Source organism: Taudactylus pleione, unplaced genomic scaffold (genome assembly GCF_031769625.1).
Source record: "Taudactylus pleione unplaced genomic scaffold, aTauple2 ptg002781l, whole genome shotgun sequence".
In the NCBI taxonomy this organism is placed as follows: Eukaryota; Metazoa; Chordata; class Amphibia; order Anura; family Myobatrachidae; genus Taudactylus; species Taudactylus pleione.
The window spans coordinates 20,660-40,000 of NW_028287156.1; the positions used below are offsets into that span (position 1 = coordinate 20,660).

At 49.7% G+C, this 19,341-nt stretch overlaps 1 protein-coding gene across 2 annotated transcripts in view; it reads left to right on the forward strand.

Moving 5' to 3' along the window:
• Positions 1–19,341, forward strand: part of LOC148431122 (uncharacterized) — a 101,531-nt gene that overhangs the window by 18,221 nt on the left and 63,969 nt on the right. For both annotated transcript variants that reach the window (XM_088466317.1, XM_088466318.1), the window contains exon 11: positions 13,921–19,341. This exon is cut by the window's right edge and continues 914 nt beyond it. In XM_088466317.1, coding sequence (XP_088322443.1) covers positions 13,921–19,341 — 5,421 coding nt within the window. The remainder of the gene's footprint in view (positions 1–13,920) is intronic.

Genomic DNA, 19,341 nt, shown 5'->3' on the forward strand with positions numbered 1-19,341 from the left:
TATTGCATGGCTGACTAACTATATAGAGAGCTGGGCTGATGCATTTGAAAACTTTTTTTTCCCCCTCAGAAGCTTCTGGGGCTCAGATGTCCTTTTTGTTGCTCTCATTCAAAATGCAGTTTCCTATGTTGGAGAAGCAACATTGGATGCCTGTCTCCTCACCTCCTAGGGTTTCTGCCCGCCATACCCTGTGACTGCGCTCATGGAAGGCAGAGGTCGATTCCAAGATAGATCCTATCTTGTTTGGCCCTGACCTTGACAAGATTGTTGCAGCGTTGGCAGTATCACAAACCGGCTTTTCTGCCTTTGGCTACTTCCACTACAAGGTCTCGGACTACATCTGTTAAGTCCTTTTGTCCTCAAAAAAAGCCTAAAGGCCAGTCCTTTCCTAGGCAGTCGGCTTCCATGAGGGCCGCCATACTCAGAACCTAGCAGACCTGGACCACCAGACGCCCTGGTTCTACACCTGAGGATAAATCCTCGGCCTGCCTGGACACACCTTCATCTGATGGGTCCCAGAGTGAGAGGCCGAATTTTTCAGTTCGCCCAGTAATGGTGTCAAACCACCATGGATGCTTGGGTAAGAGAAGGGGTTTCTCACGGGTACGCCCTCTCATTTCTCGGACAGCCTCCCCACCTGTTTTCTACACAGGCCCTACTTCAGACCTGAACGAGGCCTTACAAATTCAGAAAATACAGTCCTTGCTGTAAGCAGGGGTAATTATGCCAGTCCCACTATCTCAGCGAGGGACTGGTTATCATTCTACTCATTCTGGTTCAGAAGCTGAATGGGTCTCATCGGCCTACCCTCAAGCTGGAATCCCTGAACAAATTCCTAAAGGTGCCAAAGTTCAGGAGGGATACCCTACGCACCATCATCCAATCTATGGAGCCTGGGGATTTTATGGTATCGCTGGATATTCAGGACGCGTACCCACATGTACCTGTAGCGTCCTCTCAGCGTTCCCTCCGCTTTGCTGTGCCACAGCAACACTTCAAATTTTCAGGCTCTTTCCTTTGGACTGTCCACAGTTCCACCGGGGTTTACCAGAATTATGGCTATCATGACAGCCTACCTGCACAGAGTGTCCGAATGCTACCGTATCTGAATGCCCTCCTGCTCTTAGCAGGATTACCAGAGGTGCTTCAACGCCATTTACAGTTAACCATTTATTTCCTTCACAACGCACGGATGGTCAATCAACTGGAAAAAGTCCTCCCTGAATCCCTCACAAGAGAATGATTTATCTGGGAGCCCTGCTGGATTCTCAGGATTAGAGAATCTTTCTGACTTTAGACAAGATCTTCACTCTTCAACTACGAATGCGCAGATGTCTCCACAGTCGACGAGTGTCCATCCACTCAGTAATGCAGGTTCTGAAATCCGTGGTGTCCACCTTCGACAGTGTGCTTCGACAGTGTGCTCCATTCCATTACTGGCCTTTGCAAATCTGATTCTCTCCAGGTGGAACGTGTTTCTCCATCAGATAAATGTTCAGGCGCTGATGCTCTCTCCGGAGGTGCTTCTGTCTCTAGGTGGCTATGGCCATCTCCTCTATACAACGGTCGCCCCTTTTTAGCCTCGACTGGGTAGTCCTTTCATCGGATGCCAGTCTCCGGGGCTGTGGCAGTGACCGGTCCGCACTCCTTTCAGGGACATTGGACGTTGGTCGATTCAACCCTGTCAATAAACATATTGGAACTTTGTACAGGTTCAGTCTGACAATGTCACAACAGTGGCTGGCATCAAGGGGATACTCTAAGTCGGGCAGCAATGGCAGTGTCACACATTCTGACATGGGCCAAGGGTCACCTGCCGGCCATCTCTGCAGTGTTCATTCCTGGAGTTCTCCATTGGGAAGCAGACTTCCTCAGCCGTCACAACGTCCATCCCAGGGAGTGGTCTCTTCACCAAGAGATGTTTCAACTCCTAGTGAGCAGATGGGCCTCCCAGAGGTGGCCCTCATGGCCTCTCGACACCATCACAAACTTCCAGTGTACGGGTCCGGAACTAGAGATACCAAAGCAACCTTTGACGACGCATTGTCAGTGAAGTGGACCTTCCAATTTGCGCGTACCTGTTCCCTCCGGTCTCCCTTCTTCCTCGAGTTCTTTGGAAGTTTAAACAAGTCAGATGTACTGTCCTGCTGGTGGCTCCAGATTGACACAGACGTCACTGGTGTTTAGATTTTCATAGTCTCTCCATCGACACTCCGTTCCTGCTACCTCAACGTACGGACCTGTTGCAGGGTGCTTGCCTTTCCCTGGACCTGGATCATCTGTCTTTGACTGCGTCCCTACTGAAGTCCAAAGGATTTTCTGGCTCTGTCTTCATCAGGGTGCTTAGAGCGTGTAAGCCAGCTTCTGCTGGGATATGTGGCATACATATTTCTTGAGGATCGTAGCTACTGTATTTCGGATTTCCAGAGTCCTGGAATTCCTTTTAAGATGGATTGGGTCTAGCCCTCCACCTGGCCTACCTGAAAGTGTGCAGGTCTCTGCATTGTCAATTTGGTTCCAATGTTGAACTGCTCCTTCCTTCAGGGTGTTCTCTGGATTGTACCTCCCTTTGTCCCCCCTTGGGGCTCCTTGGGATTTGGCAGTAGATCTTCGGGCCCTCCAGGGGCCTCCATTTGTACCACAAGATTCGGTAGCCTTTATGTGGTTTATGGCTTAGACTTTCTTATGGCGTTTGCATCTGCCATTAGAGTGTCAGATTTGGGAGCGTTCTCCTGTGCCTCCCTCTTCTGGATATTTTATCAAGCGAGGGCTGTGAGTCGCACTCGCCCTGGGTTTCTTCCGTAAGTGGTTTCTAAGTTCCATGTCATTCAGGAACTTATCGTACCAGCCTTTCAGTCACCAGTCCTCTCGGCAGGTGAAGCCTTATTGGCTACGGTCCATAGCCTCCAGGATTTATGTGGACTGTACCAGTTCCTTCCGAAATCAGAATCCTTATTTGTGCTCTATGGATTTCACAAGAAAGGATGGCCGGCCAAGAAACAAACATTGCCTAGATGGCTTCGTATGACTATCTCGGAGGCTTACATACAGGAAGGCCTTCCTTTTCTGGCTTCTGTTACTGCTCATTCTACTCGGATTGTGGGCCCCTCGTGGGCGGCTCGCCGTGGTGCCTCGGCTGTTCAGCCTTGCAAGGCGGCCACGTGGTCTTCCACCCAGACCTTTCTAAGGTTCTATGCATTAGATACTTTTGCCTCTCAGGATGCTTCCTTTGGGCGCCAGATTCTCCTCTCAGCGCAGGAGCGTCGCCACCCTTAATAGGACTGCTTTGGGACATCACCAAGGTCTCCCTGTGGGGTCTATGGACCCTGAAGAAGAAAATGAGATGGTAAGAACTTGCCTTTGTTATCTCTCTTCGAAGTTCATAGGGTCCACAGGGCACCCGCCCTGACGCACCTGGCTTCATATGGGTTATGTTACTGGTCACCTGTTTCCCGTCTCCTTCTCTGAGTGTTTGATTCTTGAGTGTTCCAGTCTTTTGTTCTCTCTTTCCTCCTCCGGCCTTTGGCTACTTACAAACTGAGGTGCCTCTGGCTTGGGGGCGGGGTTATAGGGTGAGTGAACCCAGTGCATCTTGGGAGCTGAAAGCTTTAACTGCGTGGTGCCCGGATTTGGATCCCAAACTATACCCAAAGGTCTCCCTGTGGACCATATGGACTTCGAAGAAAGAGATAACAAAGTAAGTTCTTACCATAGCTCTCATTGTCTCCCTGTGGACCCTATGGAATTTGAAGAAAGACCGTTTTACCATAACTCTCCTTTTTATTTATGCATTGTGTCCAACCCTGTAGGTACTAGACACAGAGGGTTGTGAGACCAGCTTTGCCGTCTCCTTTAGCCACAAGAATAAGCAGGTGTCAGTGTTTCCAACTTTCTCACATTTTGGGGAACTTTTAAACGAGGCCCCTAAAAACTAGGTACCTTTTTTATTTTTTGCCGATGAGGACACTAGACCTTGGGAGGTCCCGCTTTGGGTGTAAGCACCCATTACGTGGTTGGCTAAGGCCACAGATATCCCTATGGTGCACTCTGTTACATTAAAGTATCAAACAGATAGGAAAAGCAAGGCTGTGTTGGAATCTGTGTTCACCCTTACCTGTTCCTCCCTTTAGCCCTTGCTGGCAAGTGCTTCATCAGGGCTATAGACTCCTGGGTGGCTCAGATGGTCTCCGGAATTCAGTCGGAGGAGACTTATTCTGAATCCTTTACTTTGGCAAAGCAGATCTGTGAAGCTTAGCTTATGTGGGTGATGTGGTCTCTACTCAGACACAGATTTCGGAATCGGCATTTTTTGCTAGATCTATTTGGCTTAGGTCTTGGAATGCTGACTCAGAATCTTAATGTGCTTTGGTGGCGGTTCCCTCTGAGGGGGGGCTTCTGTTTGGGTCAGAACTTAACAAATGTATTTCTCAGGCCATGGGGGTATGAACCCTTACCTTACCAGTGTCTACCTCCAAGAGAAATCTCCCAGGTTTCGCTCCTTTCACCCTCGGGGCAGAGGGAAATTCCAGTCCTTTCGAGATATGTCTGGGTACCCCTGCAGTAGAGTTTTCAGGTGCCGTGACGCAACAGGAACCTGCCAGCCTATCCCCAAACCTACAGTCAAACTGCATGATGTTCTGGGGGCCCAGGATCGCCCTCCGGTGCAATCTCTTCTGCAGGTGCCTAAAGGTGTTAGTTCTCCAGCCTGTTCGGAACCAGTCGGATAATGCCACGGCCGTGGCATACATATATAGGCAGGGCGGAACTCAGTCTTCAGGTAATGAGAGAAGTGTCTCTCACATCCTTCATTGGGCGGAACTCAGGGTTCCTGCCATATCGGCTGTCTTCATTCCAGGAGTGGACAACTGGGAGGCAGATACTGGCGAATAAGAACTACACCAGGTGGTGGGAAACGTGAACATATGTGGGGGACGGCTTGACATAAACCTCATGGCATCTTGTTTGAACATGAATTTTCCTCTATGGAGCTTGGTCAAGGGACCCTCAAGTATCCTTCGTGGATGCCATGATGGCTCCTTGGAGCTTTCTATTTACACCTCTGTCCATGCTGACCAGGGTTCTTCAGTATGTTCGGTGGGAGGCTCTTCCAGTCATTCTAATAGCTCCAGACTGGCCTCGTTGACAGAGGTAAACTCTTCAAAGTTTGGTGGCCAAGGTTCCTTAGTCTTCCTCTTCGGCCAGACCTTGTGTATGCACTCGGGTTTCATCAGGTGGCTTTGAAAGAATGGTTCTCGAGGCCCAGATCTTGAAGGCTTAGTGGTTCTCCTGGCAAGTAGTACAGACCATGGTTCATGCTCATAAGCTGGTTACTTCCAGAATTTGAGTCTGACAGCTGTACAACTCATCGCATGAGTATTTGTCTCTCAGCTGCTGCCTTCTATTTACCGTGTCTCTTTTCTTCAAGATGGTTTGATCTGGGGCCTTCACCTTTCTTTTCTGAAGGGGCAGGTTTTGGCCCAGTCGATCTTGTTCCAGAAACGTTTGCCACCATTCTGGAGGTTCAGACCTTCCTTCGGGGTGTCCTTCGTATTCAGCCACCGTATGTTTCGCCTGTGCCTCCATGGCATTTAAATCTGGTGTTGGAAGCACTCCAGAAGGCACCTTTTGAGTCGGTAGAATTCCTGTTTCTCACCTTTTAAAGGTTGTATTCCTCCCGACCATTGCATCTGCCATATGTGTCTCTGAATTGGCTGCTGTGTTCTGCAAGCCTCCCCTTATAATTTTTCATTCAGAACGAGTAGTTTTGCAACTCAAAACATTCTTTTCTTCCTAAGGTTGTGTCCAAGTTTCATCTCAACCATGAAATTGTTCTTCTGGACTTTCTACGAGTACCTTCCTCTGCCAGCTCTTCCTCCTTAAAGCCTCTTGGGCAGTCCGCCATGGTGCCTCAATGGAACAGCCATGTTACCTCCTCTTCCCCCCCCCCCCTCTCCCTTCATTAGCTTGCTTTGGGAAATCCCACCTGTAAGTACTGCAGAGTGCCACAGATAGATGCAATAGTAAATTGGATTTTGTACTAACTGTAAAATCCCTTCCTCATAGTCCATCTGGGGGTTACCGTGATCCCTTTCTACTTTGTTGTTGTGATCTGTTGCTTGACATTTGGTTTGGTATTGTTTTTGTGTTCTTCCTCTATACGGCTTTGCTAATTACATAAACGGAGGATTAGGTGGATGTGGGAGGGGTTAGAAGAGGCAGAGCTTTTAACTAGTGGTGCCACACACGCTAACCCAAATGCAATTACTCTAGTGTCCCCCAGATGGAAGGAATTTTACAGTGAGTACAAAATCCAATTTCTATATTGCCAAATATCTTGGCTTAAAACTCAGTCAACGTATCGTCATCCCTCTTGCTTTGTCTGGGTGATTTTAGACTGTGTTCCCAGTGGGGAGTTTATAACACAGGTTATAGGTGAAAAGTATCACATGAAAAGAGTAATTACACACAATGAACAGTCTGCCTCTCATTTGAGAGGGACCAGAACAGGCAGGCTTTGTCTCCTGTGAGTGGGACATTGGTGTACCCTATTACAATCCAAATTAAGTTATGTTTTCAATATCCAAATAGAAATAAAGTGAATTTACTAGTAAGAAAAAAACCTAGTCAAAATGTTAAGTCTATAGCACTACGGGAGACTCCAGATGTATGGCTGAAGCGCAGTACAACATACAAATAAGGGGGCCACACCAACTGCCACTCTCGCTGGCAGCTTGGTGTTAGGATAATTGTTGAAATAGATATATATAGATATAAAAATAATATATAGATATGTAGAGAAAAAAATATATATATATAAGCACACAGATGAAGGTTATCAAAAGGTATACTTTGCTAGGGTTGGCTTCAATGTAATGCATAGACATCAGCCTCCTTATCCCTGGGGAGCCCCTTCTGCCATTTAGTGATACCCAGCTTGAGGAACCTTGGTCCAGAATGCTACCATTGGCTCCAGTCACAAGGGCTGTAGTGTATTCAATGTTGGTCTTTTTCTTTTTTTAATACCCAGTAAGGGGCAGTAACCTCCCAGTTGATGCATACATACATTAGTGCTCTACTTTAATTAGCAGCAGGTGACATATTTGACTCAGTTATGGGTAAGAAAAGGATGATACATTCGCTTTATAATTTATCTCTGCAAGCCTAGCTGCCAAGGCTAAAAACCTGGCATGAAAACATAATTCAGCATATTCAGCAATTTACACTAAATGACTACTGTTCTGTTCATGAGAACTATATATGGGATGTAGTTAAATAGCCGGCGGACGGGATGCTGGCTGCCGAAATACAGACGCCAGAATCCCGCCGCCGGAGGAAATGCCGACGCGAAAATCCCGAAGGACATCAGGATTCCGGTGTCGGAATGCTGAATGTCCAGACAGTAGTAAGTAATAGCACTGTCCTCGGGGATGGGGAGGGTTTAGCGTTGGGCATCCCCGAGGGAAAGTTAGCGTTAGGCACACCCCCCGGAAGGGTTAGATTTAGGGTGCGGGAAAGGGGGGTTTGGGTTAGGCACTAGGGGGCGGAGGTTAGGGTTAGAGGGGGGGGAAGAGGGGTAGGAATAGCCTACTTACCTCCTCTGTTGGGATCTTCAGCCTTTGGGCTTCCAGAGTCTGGATTAGAACCGGTGGCTATTCAGCCGCCAGTATATCGTATCCATTCCTTATATATAATAATCAACATTTAACAGGTGCCTTTTTTTCCTCTGTTGTAGTATTACTACAATATATTCCAAAGGTTTTGATTGATTGGGATAAAATAAGGGCACATTTCTACTTCAGGGTCCATAGGGTATCCACAGGATACCTTGGGGGGGGTATAGGTGTGACGTCAGTCACTGGGCACCATAGAGTTAAGCTTTTCAGCCTCCCAGGATGCACTAGGGTCCCCCTCCTATACCCCGCCCCCGAGCCAAGGCACCTCAGTTTAGTTTGGTGCCCGGCCGGCGTCGGGTGCACCTGTCGGAGTGGGGGCTAGAAGAGCCCCTTAAGCTTTCTTCAGTGCAGCTGTGGCTGCACATCTGGATGTACAGCATGGACAGTCAGTCCTGACGTCCATGCTGTCTTCCCTACACCCCCGCCGGTACCAGAACGCCGGTACCGATCCGGGGATGCTGGTGAGCATCTGGGGTCACAGCTAGCGGTGACCTCAGATGTTCCGGACCATGGCCGGATCCAAGGGGGACAAAGGTAAGCAGCGGGGTCCCGCGGTGGGTCCCCGCTGGTCACATGGTCCTAAGTCCCCAGGCAGGGGGCTCCCTGGGGACTGGCTGCAGCGTGGAGCCAGGCGACCAACCTGCGCTTTCCACTACCCCCTGGGACAGCGGACCGCAGCAGAGCGGTAGCGCTGCGGCGTCCCAGGGGTTAAATGCATGCCAGGGGAGCGCGCCTTCCCTGTCTCACAGCCGGCGCCTCCCCTGCTGCACACAGCCCTCTCTGCATGCTGCCGACTGGTCCTGTGGCAGCGCTCCTCCCCCAGGCCAGCCTCCTCTCTGCTCCTCGGCGGCCATCTTCTCCAGAACGCATGGTGAATGCTGCTGGAAGCGCTGGACGGAAGCATCGTGGTCTGGGTCCCCCCGCATACCTCTCCTCCGCTGTGGCTCAGGTCTGTGTATGCAGCGCTGTGTCCTACCAGGCCCTGTGTCTGCGTAGTTGAGTGATCAGCGCTGTTAGTGCAGGAATTGATTTTCTTTGCATTGTATGTGACTGTGCTAGCGCTGCTGCCTGTAACTTTTCTTCTCTAAACTGTCAGCTTTATTACTGTCCCTGTTCTTTCTGCTAAAGCCCTTGCGGTGCGGTGCTGCAGGGTGGTCTCTCGCCTATTTAATACTTAATTGGTGAGAGAGGTCACATACGTGGTGCCATCATGTCTGAAAGTGATTTTCCCCTCCGGCTACAGTGTACCACGTGCAAAGTACCGTTAGCGGAGGGGGAGGGTAGCGCGGAGGGCCTTTGCCGGCAGTGTTTGTCCATGGCGCGGCCTATTACGGTTACAGCACCGGTACAGGAGCCGCCCTGGGCTTGTTTCGCTCAGGCGTTAACAGCTTTAGTGGGCCAGTTAGCTCCGCAGCCCGCGTTTACTCCGATGGGTTTGTCCCAGCAGTCTGTGGTGTCGTCACCCATGCAGGGGTTCCCACGACAATTGGTGGTACCCCACAGTCTCCCTATTTCCCCGCTCCCGGGTTCTCAGGAGCCAGCGTGGGTTAACTCCCTGACGAGTTCTGTACAGCACTTGTCGGATGTGTTGCAAGAGGAGTCTGTGATGCGGCCTCATAAAAGGCCGGTGGCGTCTCTGTCCGCTCCTTATGAGGATGACGAAGGGACGTCTGATGATGGGGAGATTCTGGATCCTTACGATCAGGAACCTCTCCATACTAAGGACGCTGATGCTAAGTCCAAAGTATATTTTCCTGGACTTATTCGGGCGGTCCGCACAGCCTTGGTGATTGAGGACGAAGTTCCCCCAGCGGCTAAATCTAAGTATGCCTTTTTCAAAGATGTGAAGGGCGATGCCACAGTCTTTCCTCTTTCGGGTCAGTTGGTGGACCATTTAGAGGAGGCGTGGAAACAACCTGGCAAAAGATACCAGCCGCAGAGACGCCTGGCGGTGGCTTATCCGTTCGCGGATAATTATTTTGCTAAGTGGGAATCCCCTCCACAGGTGGATTCTCACGTGACCCGTCTTGTCCGTAGTGCCACATTGCCGATGCCATCCATGTCCTCCCTTAAGGATGCTACGGACCGCAAGGTAGAAATCTGCCTGAAGTCCGCTTATTCCCTTGCAGGGGGGGCAGCACGGCTGGCTATGGCCATTTGCTGGGTTGCCAGAGCGATGGAGCGCTGGGCGGATTCATTAGAGGCTTCTTTTGAATCCGACTGTCCGGCCGAACAGGCGGAGTTGATTGGCAATCTCCGTGATTCGGCCACCTACATCAACGAGGCGGCTGTAGACATTAGTACTCTGGTGTCTAGAATTTCTTCAGCAGCGGTAGCTGCTCGTCGCACCTTGTGGCTGCGATCCTGGAAGGCGGACGCAGATTCCAAGAAAGGTCTGGAAGCGTTGCCGTTTACCGGAGAAGTTCTCTTCGGTCCGGATCTGGATAAGATTGTGGCCACGCTGGCGGCAGCCAAATCTGCTTGTCTCCCGTCGGCCGCTGCTCCTTCTGGTTCTGGACCATCGTCCTTTCGGTCATCTAGGGCCCAGGGCAGGCCCAAACCACAGTCGTTTCCTCGACAGGCTGGCCCTAAGAAATCGGTCAAGCCCCGGAAGCAGGCATGGAGTACCAGACGTCCGGCCCCCAAGCCAGATGACAAGAATGCGGCCTGACGGTCCGGGCCTCCCTTTGGGGGATCCCAGGGTGGGAGGCCGCCTGCTACAGTTCGCCCAGTGTTGGTCGACCACTACGACAGACACTTGGGTTCTGGAGGTGGTTTCCCACGGATACGCCCTCTCCTTCCGGCACAGACCCCCGGCTCGCTTCTTCACCACGGGTCTACCATCAGACCGGAACAAGGCTACGGAGCTGCGGAAGGTATTGCACACTATGCTTCAGGCTGGAGTTATAGTGCCTGTTCCATTCTCCCAGAGGGGCCAGGGTTTCTATTCAAATCTATTTTTGGTACAGAAACCCAATGGGTCATATCGTCCGATTCTCAACCTCAAAGCACTCAACAAGTCTTTGCGGGTCCCGAAGTTTCGGATGGAGACCCTACGGTCCATCATTCTGGCGCTGGAACCTGGGGACTACATGGTGTCATTGGACATACAGGACGCTTACCTGCATGTCCCTATTCTTTTGCGCCATCAACAGTTCCTCAGGTTTGCAATCCGCAGCGACCACTTCCAGTTTCGGGCGTTACCTTTTGGCCTGGCAACAGCACCACGTGTTGTCACCAAGGTGATGGCGGTCATGGCGGCTTCTCTGCGGCTGCAGGGAGTCCGCATGTTGCCGTATTTGGACGACCTGTTATTGGTGGCAGGATCTCCAGAGCTCCTGTTATGCCACTTGGACCTGACCATTGCACTGCTGCAACGGCACGGCTGGCTAATCAACTGGCAGAAGTCCACTCTAATCCCGTCTCGGAGGATTCTGCATCTTGGAGCCTTATTGGACTCGGGACAGCAAAGGATCTTCGTGACGGAGGACAAGATCTCTGCTTTACAGTCAAGGGTGCGCAGTTGCCTGCACAGCCGCCGGGTGTCCTTACACTCGGCGATGAGGTTACTGGGCTCCATGGTGTCGGTGTTCGACATGGTGGAATACGCCCAGTTTCACTCCAGACCTCTGCAGCACCTGATCCTGTCCAAGTGGAACGGGCTGCCTCAGTCTCTGAAGTCCCAGACGATTGTGCTCACCCCGGAGGTTCGCCTGTCCCTTGCGTGGTGGTTACAGACGACCCACCTCAACAAGGGACGTCCGTTCTGGGTTCCAAATTGGGTCCTGTTGACAACGGACGCCAGTCTTCGGGGCTGGGGAGCAGTTTCGGGTCCACACTTGTTCCAGGGCAGGTGGACGCCGACAGAAGCGGAGCTTCCAAAAAATATCTTGGAACTCCGTGCGGTCTTCAATGCTCTCCAGCAGGCACAGCGGTTTCTCCAGGGTCGCCCGGTGCAGGTCCAGTCGGACAACGCTACCACCGTGGCCTACATAAACAGGCAAGGAGGAACTCGCATGTCGGGCGGCTCTCGTAGAGGTCTCTCGGATCCTGGTTTGGGCGGAGCGCAATCTTCCGGCCATATCAGCGGTCTTCATCCCGGGAGTGCTAAATTGGGAGGCGGACTTTCTAAGTCGCCAGGACGTTCATCCGGGGGAATGGTCCCTACACCCGGACGTTTTTCAACTACTGGTGGACAGGTGGGGTCTTCCAGAAATCGACCTCATGGCGTCCCGGCACAACAAGTTGCCGGTGTACGGGTCTCGCACAAGAGACGAAGGGGCGTCTCTGGTGGATGCTCTGTCCGTCCGGTGGACGTTCCGGTTCTCATACCTGTTCCCTCCGGTCTCCCTTCTTCCACGGGTAATCCGGAAATTCAAACAGGAAGGAGGGACGCTCCTGTTGATAGCTCCCGCGTGGCCCAGACGGCACTGGTTCTCAGACCTTCGGGGTCTGTCCGTGGACAGTCCTCTGCGGTTGCCGCTACGACCGGACCTTCTGTCTCAGGGTCCTTGCCTTCACCCGGACCTGACTCGGCTGTCTTTGATGGCGTGGCTGTTGAGACGGCCATGCTGAGGTCCCGGGGGTTTTCCAGCTCTGTGGTGCGTACCATGTTACGAGCTCGGAAACCGTCTTCCGCGAGGATATACCATCGCGTGTGGCATACGTTCTTCCAGTGGTGCCGACCGAGAGGTTATGCACCGTGGGAGTTTCGTCTGTCTCGGATTCTCGCCTTCCTGCAAGCGGGACTAGATCATGGGCTTCGCCTTGCTTCTTTGAAGGTACAGGTTTCGGCCCTATCTGTCTGGTTTCACCGTAGGATTGCTACAATCCCGGATGTGCGCACCTTTATGCAGGGTGTTCTCCGCATTCAGCCGCCCTTTGTTCCACCTGTGGCGCCTTGGGATTTGGCTGTGGTCCTGAGGGCTCTCCAAGGACCGCCGTTTGAACCACTGGGCTCAGTGGATCTTAAATGGCTAACAGCTAAGACTGTTTTCCTTCTGGCCATTGCTTCGGCCAGACGTGTTTCTGAGTTAGGGGCTCTTTCTTGTAGACCCCCTTTCTTGGTTTTTCATGGGAACAGGGCAGTGCTCCGCACTCGGCCCGAGTTTCTTCCCAAAGTTGTTTCCCAGTTTCATGTTAACGAGGAAATAGTTGTTCCTGCCTTTAACTCACCGGGTCTTTCCCTGGGTGAGGCCTCTTTGGATGTTGTGCGGGCCTTAAGGACTTATGTTGACCGCACTTCTTCGTTTAGGAAGTCGGACGCTTTGTTTGTCCTCTATGGCTTCCGTAAAAAGGGTTGGCCTGCTTCAAAGCAAACTTTGGCAGCCTGGATCCGTATGGCTATTTCTGAAGCTTATCTTCATGAAGGCCTACCGGTCCCTCCTTCTCTGAAGGCTCATTCCACTAGGTCTGTGGGTCCTTCGTGGGCAGCTCGACGTGGTGCCTCGGCAGTTCAGATCTGCAAGGCTGCTACGTGGTCCTCTGTCCATACCTTCGTGAGGTATTACAGGTTTGACACCTTCGCCTCTCAGGATGCTTCCTTCGGGCGGCGGATTCTCCTTTCTGCACAAGAGCGTCCCCACCCTTAAAGGATACTGCTTTGGGACATCCCCAAGGTATCCTGTGGATACCCTATGGACCCTGAAGTAGAAAATATGAGATATGGTAAGAACTTACCCTTGTTATCTCTATTTCTACGAAGTCCATAGGGTTCCACAGGACTCCCGCCCTGTCGCACCTGTGCTGCAGATGGGCTTTGCTCTGGTCACCGGTTTTCCGTCTCCCTCTGGTGAGAATGTGATTCTTGTATGTGTCCAGATCTTTTTTCTCTCTTCCTTCTCCTCCTCCGGCCTATGGCTTGATAACTAACTGAGGTGCCTTGGCTCGGGGGCGGGGTATAGGAGGGGGACCCTAGTGCATCCTGGGAGGCTGAAAAGCTTAACTCTATGGTGCCCAGCGACTGACGTCACACCTATACCCCCCCCAAGGTATCCTGTGGAACCCTATGGACTTCGTAGAAATAGAGATAACAAGGGTAAGTTCTTACCATCTCTCATATTTTTTCTTGGTTTAGACAGATGGTCAAAATATGGAATAAAATAGACATTTCTTTGTCATTAACCCATATTAATACAATTGATGGGGCAAAAGTCACGCCACTGTTATTAACTTATGCTGATACATATTGTGATATATTTCAGTAGTTTAACACTTTCCTGGTCTTTCTTTTCATATTTTCTCTCAGAAGTGGTCAAGGAATGAGCCAAGTAGCAGAGACCGCTCATCATCAATATCTCCTAAAAGGCGTAAAGAGCCAGGAGCTGATGAAGATGTCAATAAGCGAGAAAACAAGGACAGAGAGAGGACCGAGAAGAATTCACTCCGTGTTACAGCCAGAGAGAAGTCTCCTATCCGTAGTCCGGTGCTCAGAAAGAGAAGTAGAAATGACAGTCCAAAGGAAAAGGGTGTGGAGGCGAGACAGCGGATTAATTCTCCAGAGCAAAGGCAATCACCACCTAGACAGAAGCAGCTTACCAAGTCATCAAGGAGGGAAAGAAGTCCATCCCAAGAGAGGGCCTCCCCAAAACAAATACCCAAGGAAAGTTCTTTAAGACATGGAAAATACATGGAGAAGAAACGCTCTCCACCAGCCCCAAGTAAAAAGGTGTCAAAGAGTACACAGTCATCTTCCTCATCCTCTTCCTCTTCATCAACCTCAGCAAGTGAAATGTCTGATAACGAGAAGCTCAGGAAGGACATGAGAAACAGAACAGAACAACTTATTGGCGGTAAGCCTGGGAAGTCTGCAGCACCAACAAAGTCATCACCGGTTAGACGAGGAGACCTTGATAGGAAGTCAAGGAAAAGTGTTTCACACAGTCCTCAGAGACCACATAAATTAAATACTCCGCCCCCTAAACATCGTTCGGCTTCAAAGTCCCCGTCAAGAAAAGGTCGATCAAAATCCCCTCGTCGCAAACCAAGATCGCCCTCCTTTACCCCTCCAAGAAGGGCAAAGTCCAAGACTCCCAAACGCAAAGTTCGATCCCCCAAAACATCCCCACGAAAAGCACGATCGCCATCGATCACTCCTCCGCGCAAAGCTAGATTGAAAACTCCCCAGCGAAAAGCAAGGTCTGTATCACGGACACCCCCTCATCACTATCAAGATAGGGCAAAGTCCCCTTATGGTGATGGGAGACGTGGGACAGCACCATCACGTGAGAGATCTGCACCTGACAATTCTCAGAAGAGGTCCCATTCATCTAAGAATAAGGCACGGTCACCGTCTAGGTCTCCAGTCAGGAATAAAAACTCAGTCGCTCGTTCACCTCGAAGAAGGACAAGATCACGATCTAGGTCGTCTTCTAGACAGGGAAGATCGTACACTCGCTCTCCACTAAGGAGAGTGAAGTCACGTTCTCTGTCTTTAAAGAGGAGGAATACATCTCTTTCGAAGTCTGAACAGAAACCGGGAACATTTCGTGGTAAAAGATCACGTTCTACATCAAGGTATAGAAGGGGCCGCTCACCTTCTGAAGCTCTGGTGGGTTCTAGGTCACGCAGTCTTAGTCCACGCTCATATGCAAAGAACACTTCTCGTTCACAAACACCAAGAGAGAGGGCAGCGTCGCGTTCATTGTCTCCGAAACAGTCACTTTCTAGAACAACTCAAAAGAAAGCAACATCTCCTAAAGCTATAGAGAAACCTCAGGCCTACAGAAGAAGATCTTCATCACGTTCATTGTCTCCAGTCCAGAAAAAGCTTTCCCCAAGAACTAAAGCCCGATGCTCACTGTCCAGATCCAAATCCCCTCCAAAACGGATGTCAACAAGAACATCAAGATCACCTTCTCTCCAAAGCCGTAGTGCATCCAGAAAAAAAGCTGTAAAACAGCTGGATTCTCATAGGAAAAGATACAGCTCTTCCCCCGAGAGTAGAGGAAGGCGTAGTAAATACTCTCCACATCAAACAAAGCCACTTGAGACTTTGGCACACAAAGAGCTATTGGAAAACAAGCCTGCACAGGTTAGAAGCTCATCAAGATCGCCATCCTCACACAGAAGTAGATCACCCGATGAAACCTTGCTCATTCAAAATGCGGGTAGTGACACCGGTAGATTTAAAACCGCATTGCACAAGGCAGCCGTAGTCTCTCCTGAGCCCAGGCCAACGTCTGATGGCTTGTCCTCCCTTTCCCATGCCAAGTCATCTGTGTCGCCAGTAAGGAATCGGTCTTTGGAAAGCAAGCAAGATTTGTCAACGTTTTCAAGTGATTCCAAAAAATTTCCACAGAAAGATGAATCAAAGTTATCTCATGGTCACAAAGGCAAAACCTCTAGTAAAGATCGATCAGAGTCCTCATCGGACCGTGAATGCAGGCGAACGTTGCCCCCAGAAAAGGTCCAGTCTTCAGGGCATACAGCTAGACCAAGGCGAGCCGGCCATAAAAACAGGTCTGGTTCCTCCTCCAAAAGTGAAAATGAATCTAGCTCCTCACAGAGTAAAGAGCGATCTGGTTCTCCACCAGACTGTGGTTATAGAGCTAAACAATTACCAAAGCGAGGTAGATCAAGACTGAGTTCAGAAAAGGAAGTGAAAAGATTTTCTCCACTAAAAATTGGTTCTCCGTCATCTTCTGAATGCACAACAAAGCCATCAATGCACAGAAGTAGATCTGACTCATCCGGTCGTGAGGAGTTCAAATCGTCTAATGTAAGGTCCAAAATTTCTGACACTGAAATCGCTAAACACCATAAGCAAAGATTTCAGTCTTCAGATGGTGTATCTAAATCCATTCTACCTGGTCCTAGATCATTATCAGGACAGTCTAAAGCTTGTTCAGGCTCTTCTTCAGATAGTCAGCCCAAAAGTAGACTACCCCAAACCCGATCTAGTTCAAGGTCATCCTCAGAACGCCAGCCTAGAAGTAGACGACCACCAACAAGAGACAGCTCAGGTTCTTCTTCAGGACGTCAACCTAGAAGTAGAAAAACAAAACACAGAGCTAGTTCTGGTTCATCACCAGAAAAACGATCTACGTTAAAACCATATCTGCATAGGGAGAGTTCTGAATCATCAGCAGAAAGGACAACAAAATTTCAATCGCAACCAAGCAAAAGTAGTTCAGCTTTATCATTGATGCTACAAAATCAACACAGATCTAGCTCTTGTTCCTCGTCTGATTCTAGTATCCCACCGTCTCATGGTAACAAAGCTGCTTCCAAATCTTCAGAATGTCAACCAAAGTCGAGGTCAAGCCAAGGTAGGAGCAGTTCTAGATCGGAGCAAGAGCCAGAATCTATGCCATCACAGAGAAAAAATACTTTTAAAGCGTCAGAAATGGAACTAAAAGGTGCATCCCACAGAGCTAAATCTAGTTCTGGGTCATCACCAGGACAGGAATCTAAATCCAGACAATCTAGAGAGAAATCTGCCTCGCCTGGACATGTTGCATCAAAGACATCACTGTGCAAAATGACTTCTGGCTCATCCTCTGATAGCGATTCTAGGTCTGAGCTATCTGTGCGCAAGCTGTCGTCCTCTGAGCAGGATAAGCATCCAAAATCGCCTTCAGATATTTGTTATGAAACAAAATTAAAGTCTCCACAACACCGATCAGAATGTGAAGAGGAATCCAAGTCACCATTGTATAAAATGGAATTTATGCATTCTCGGCCTGAAGTGAAATCTTCTGTTGATGACAATATTGGCAGATCATTGTCTAAGACCTCCTACATGAAGCCACTTTTGTTGAAACCAGGTTCTCCATTGGAAACATTACAAAAATCTGAAACTCTTCCACTTACTAGTAAAGATGAATCTTCTAGTTGGGATAAAACAAGAATCCATTCAAAGAGCAAGACTTCTTCTGATAGTTCCGATGATGCTAAGATATCATCTAAACCTTTGCCTGCAGAATTCACGCACAAATCATTAATGGCTTTGACCTCTGATACCAATGGCACAGAATACAGATTGGCAGTACCTAAACCGCACAGGAATAGGTTGGATGATGAGCCTGAACTAGAGTCAAAGGCCTCCCCAGTTCTGCCAACTAAGGAAGCATTAGTTAATCAAACCAAACCAACTGAGCAAGAGGTATCCGAGGATGATTCCCCACCAAAAAATACTGACTCTTCAGTTCAAAAGGTTATACAGAAAAGATTAACCAAGAGAGGAAAATCAACTTCCTCATCCTCTTCATCATCATCTTCTTCCTCCTCATCATCATCTTCCTCTTCAACCTCCTCCTCTTCTTCTTCCTCTTCGTCGTCATCTTCGGAAGAGGATGATGAACAAAGTTCATTACCAGTTCAAAAAGTGACATCACCTCCCTCAAAAAAGCTAAGGACTAGCCATGACCATTCTGCAGCCAGTCCTCCAACGCAAAAACCTTTAGAAACTGTAAGGCCTTTGATGTCACCTGCAACATGGGACGTACCTGATGAAAAATATCTAGTGGCATCCCATAGTGAATTAAAGTGTCTTTCAGCGCCTGCTGATGCATGCCTGAATGCTGATAAAAGCCCTGGAGACTTGGCAGTATTCTCTGTGGATGAAGCCGCCTCTAACCTGATCGAAATAGGAGCTTCTCCTGAGAAACAGATGGATGAGTCCACAAATCAAAATATTAGTAGTTCTCCCAAGCGTTACATGGAATGTTTAGCTACTATTGGGAAAAGTTCAGGAAAAATTCCATTTCAAGAAATGCGTTCCTCCCCAAGAACAAACAGTCCTATTACTTGTTCAAGTGGTGAAGGCAAAGCAGTTGCAAAGAGTTATTCAGTCTCTCCAAACAACCATCAAAATGACTTCTCTCCCAGACAGGCCAGCTCCTCTCTACCTATTATGAGAGCTGATCTCTCAGATACTCCGTCCACAAAAAAACTGGAGTCCATAAGACAGGATCATCTACTTAAACAGAAATCTCCTCCTGATAGTCCAAAGTCTCCAGCTTCCTTAAAGCGCAGCAGCTCAGATTCATCTTCTGAAGACAGCAGTTCAGACTCTTCAAGCCAGCACAGCTGCTCTGAAGAGAGTGTTTCTCCTGCTCGTCCAAGGGTCCCCGTGCCTGAGCCTCCCCCTATTCGACGCATTGCATCACCGGCTAAAAAAAAGAGTTCTCACTCGCCTAGACGTGAATCCTTCAGATCGGGAGCTGTACGAGAGAAAGTAAGACGCAGCCATTCTCGTTCCTCCTCTAAGTCACCAGTGGGGCAGAAAGAGGTCTCACGTCCAGTAAGCAAGGAATCGCACCAACAGAGAAGACGATCACTTTCACGGTCACCTCCTAAAAAAGGACTGTCCAAAACACCACCCCGGCGCAGAACACCACCACGAGCCTTTAGGTCTCGTTCACGGTCCAGGACAGACAGATACTCGCGTAGAAATCGGTCAAGATCAGCTACAAGGCGTTCACCATCTTGGCAAGACCGTAGAAGGTGGGTGCGTCGCAGATCTCCTTCGTCTCCCAGACGGGGACGTTCTGGGTCTCGCTCACGGGTTGACCGTGTGTGGCGTTCTCATCGTGGCCGTTCTGGATCCTCCCCTTGGAGAGGTAGATCAAGGTCTTTATCAAGACATGAACCTTCTCGTTATTCCCGTCGGGGAAATTCCAGATCTTCACCAAAAAGATCAAGATCGCCACGCAGACGTGACAGG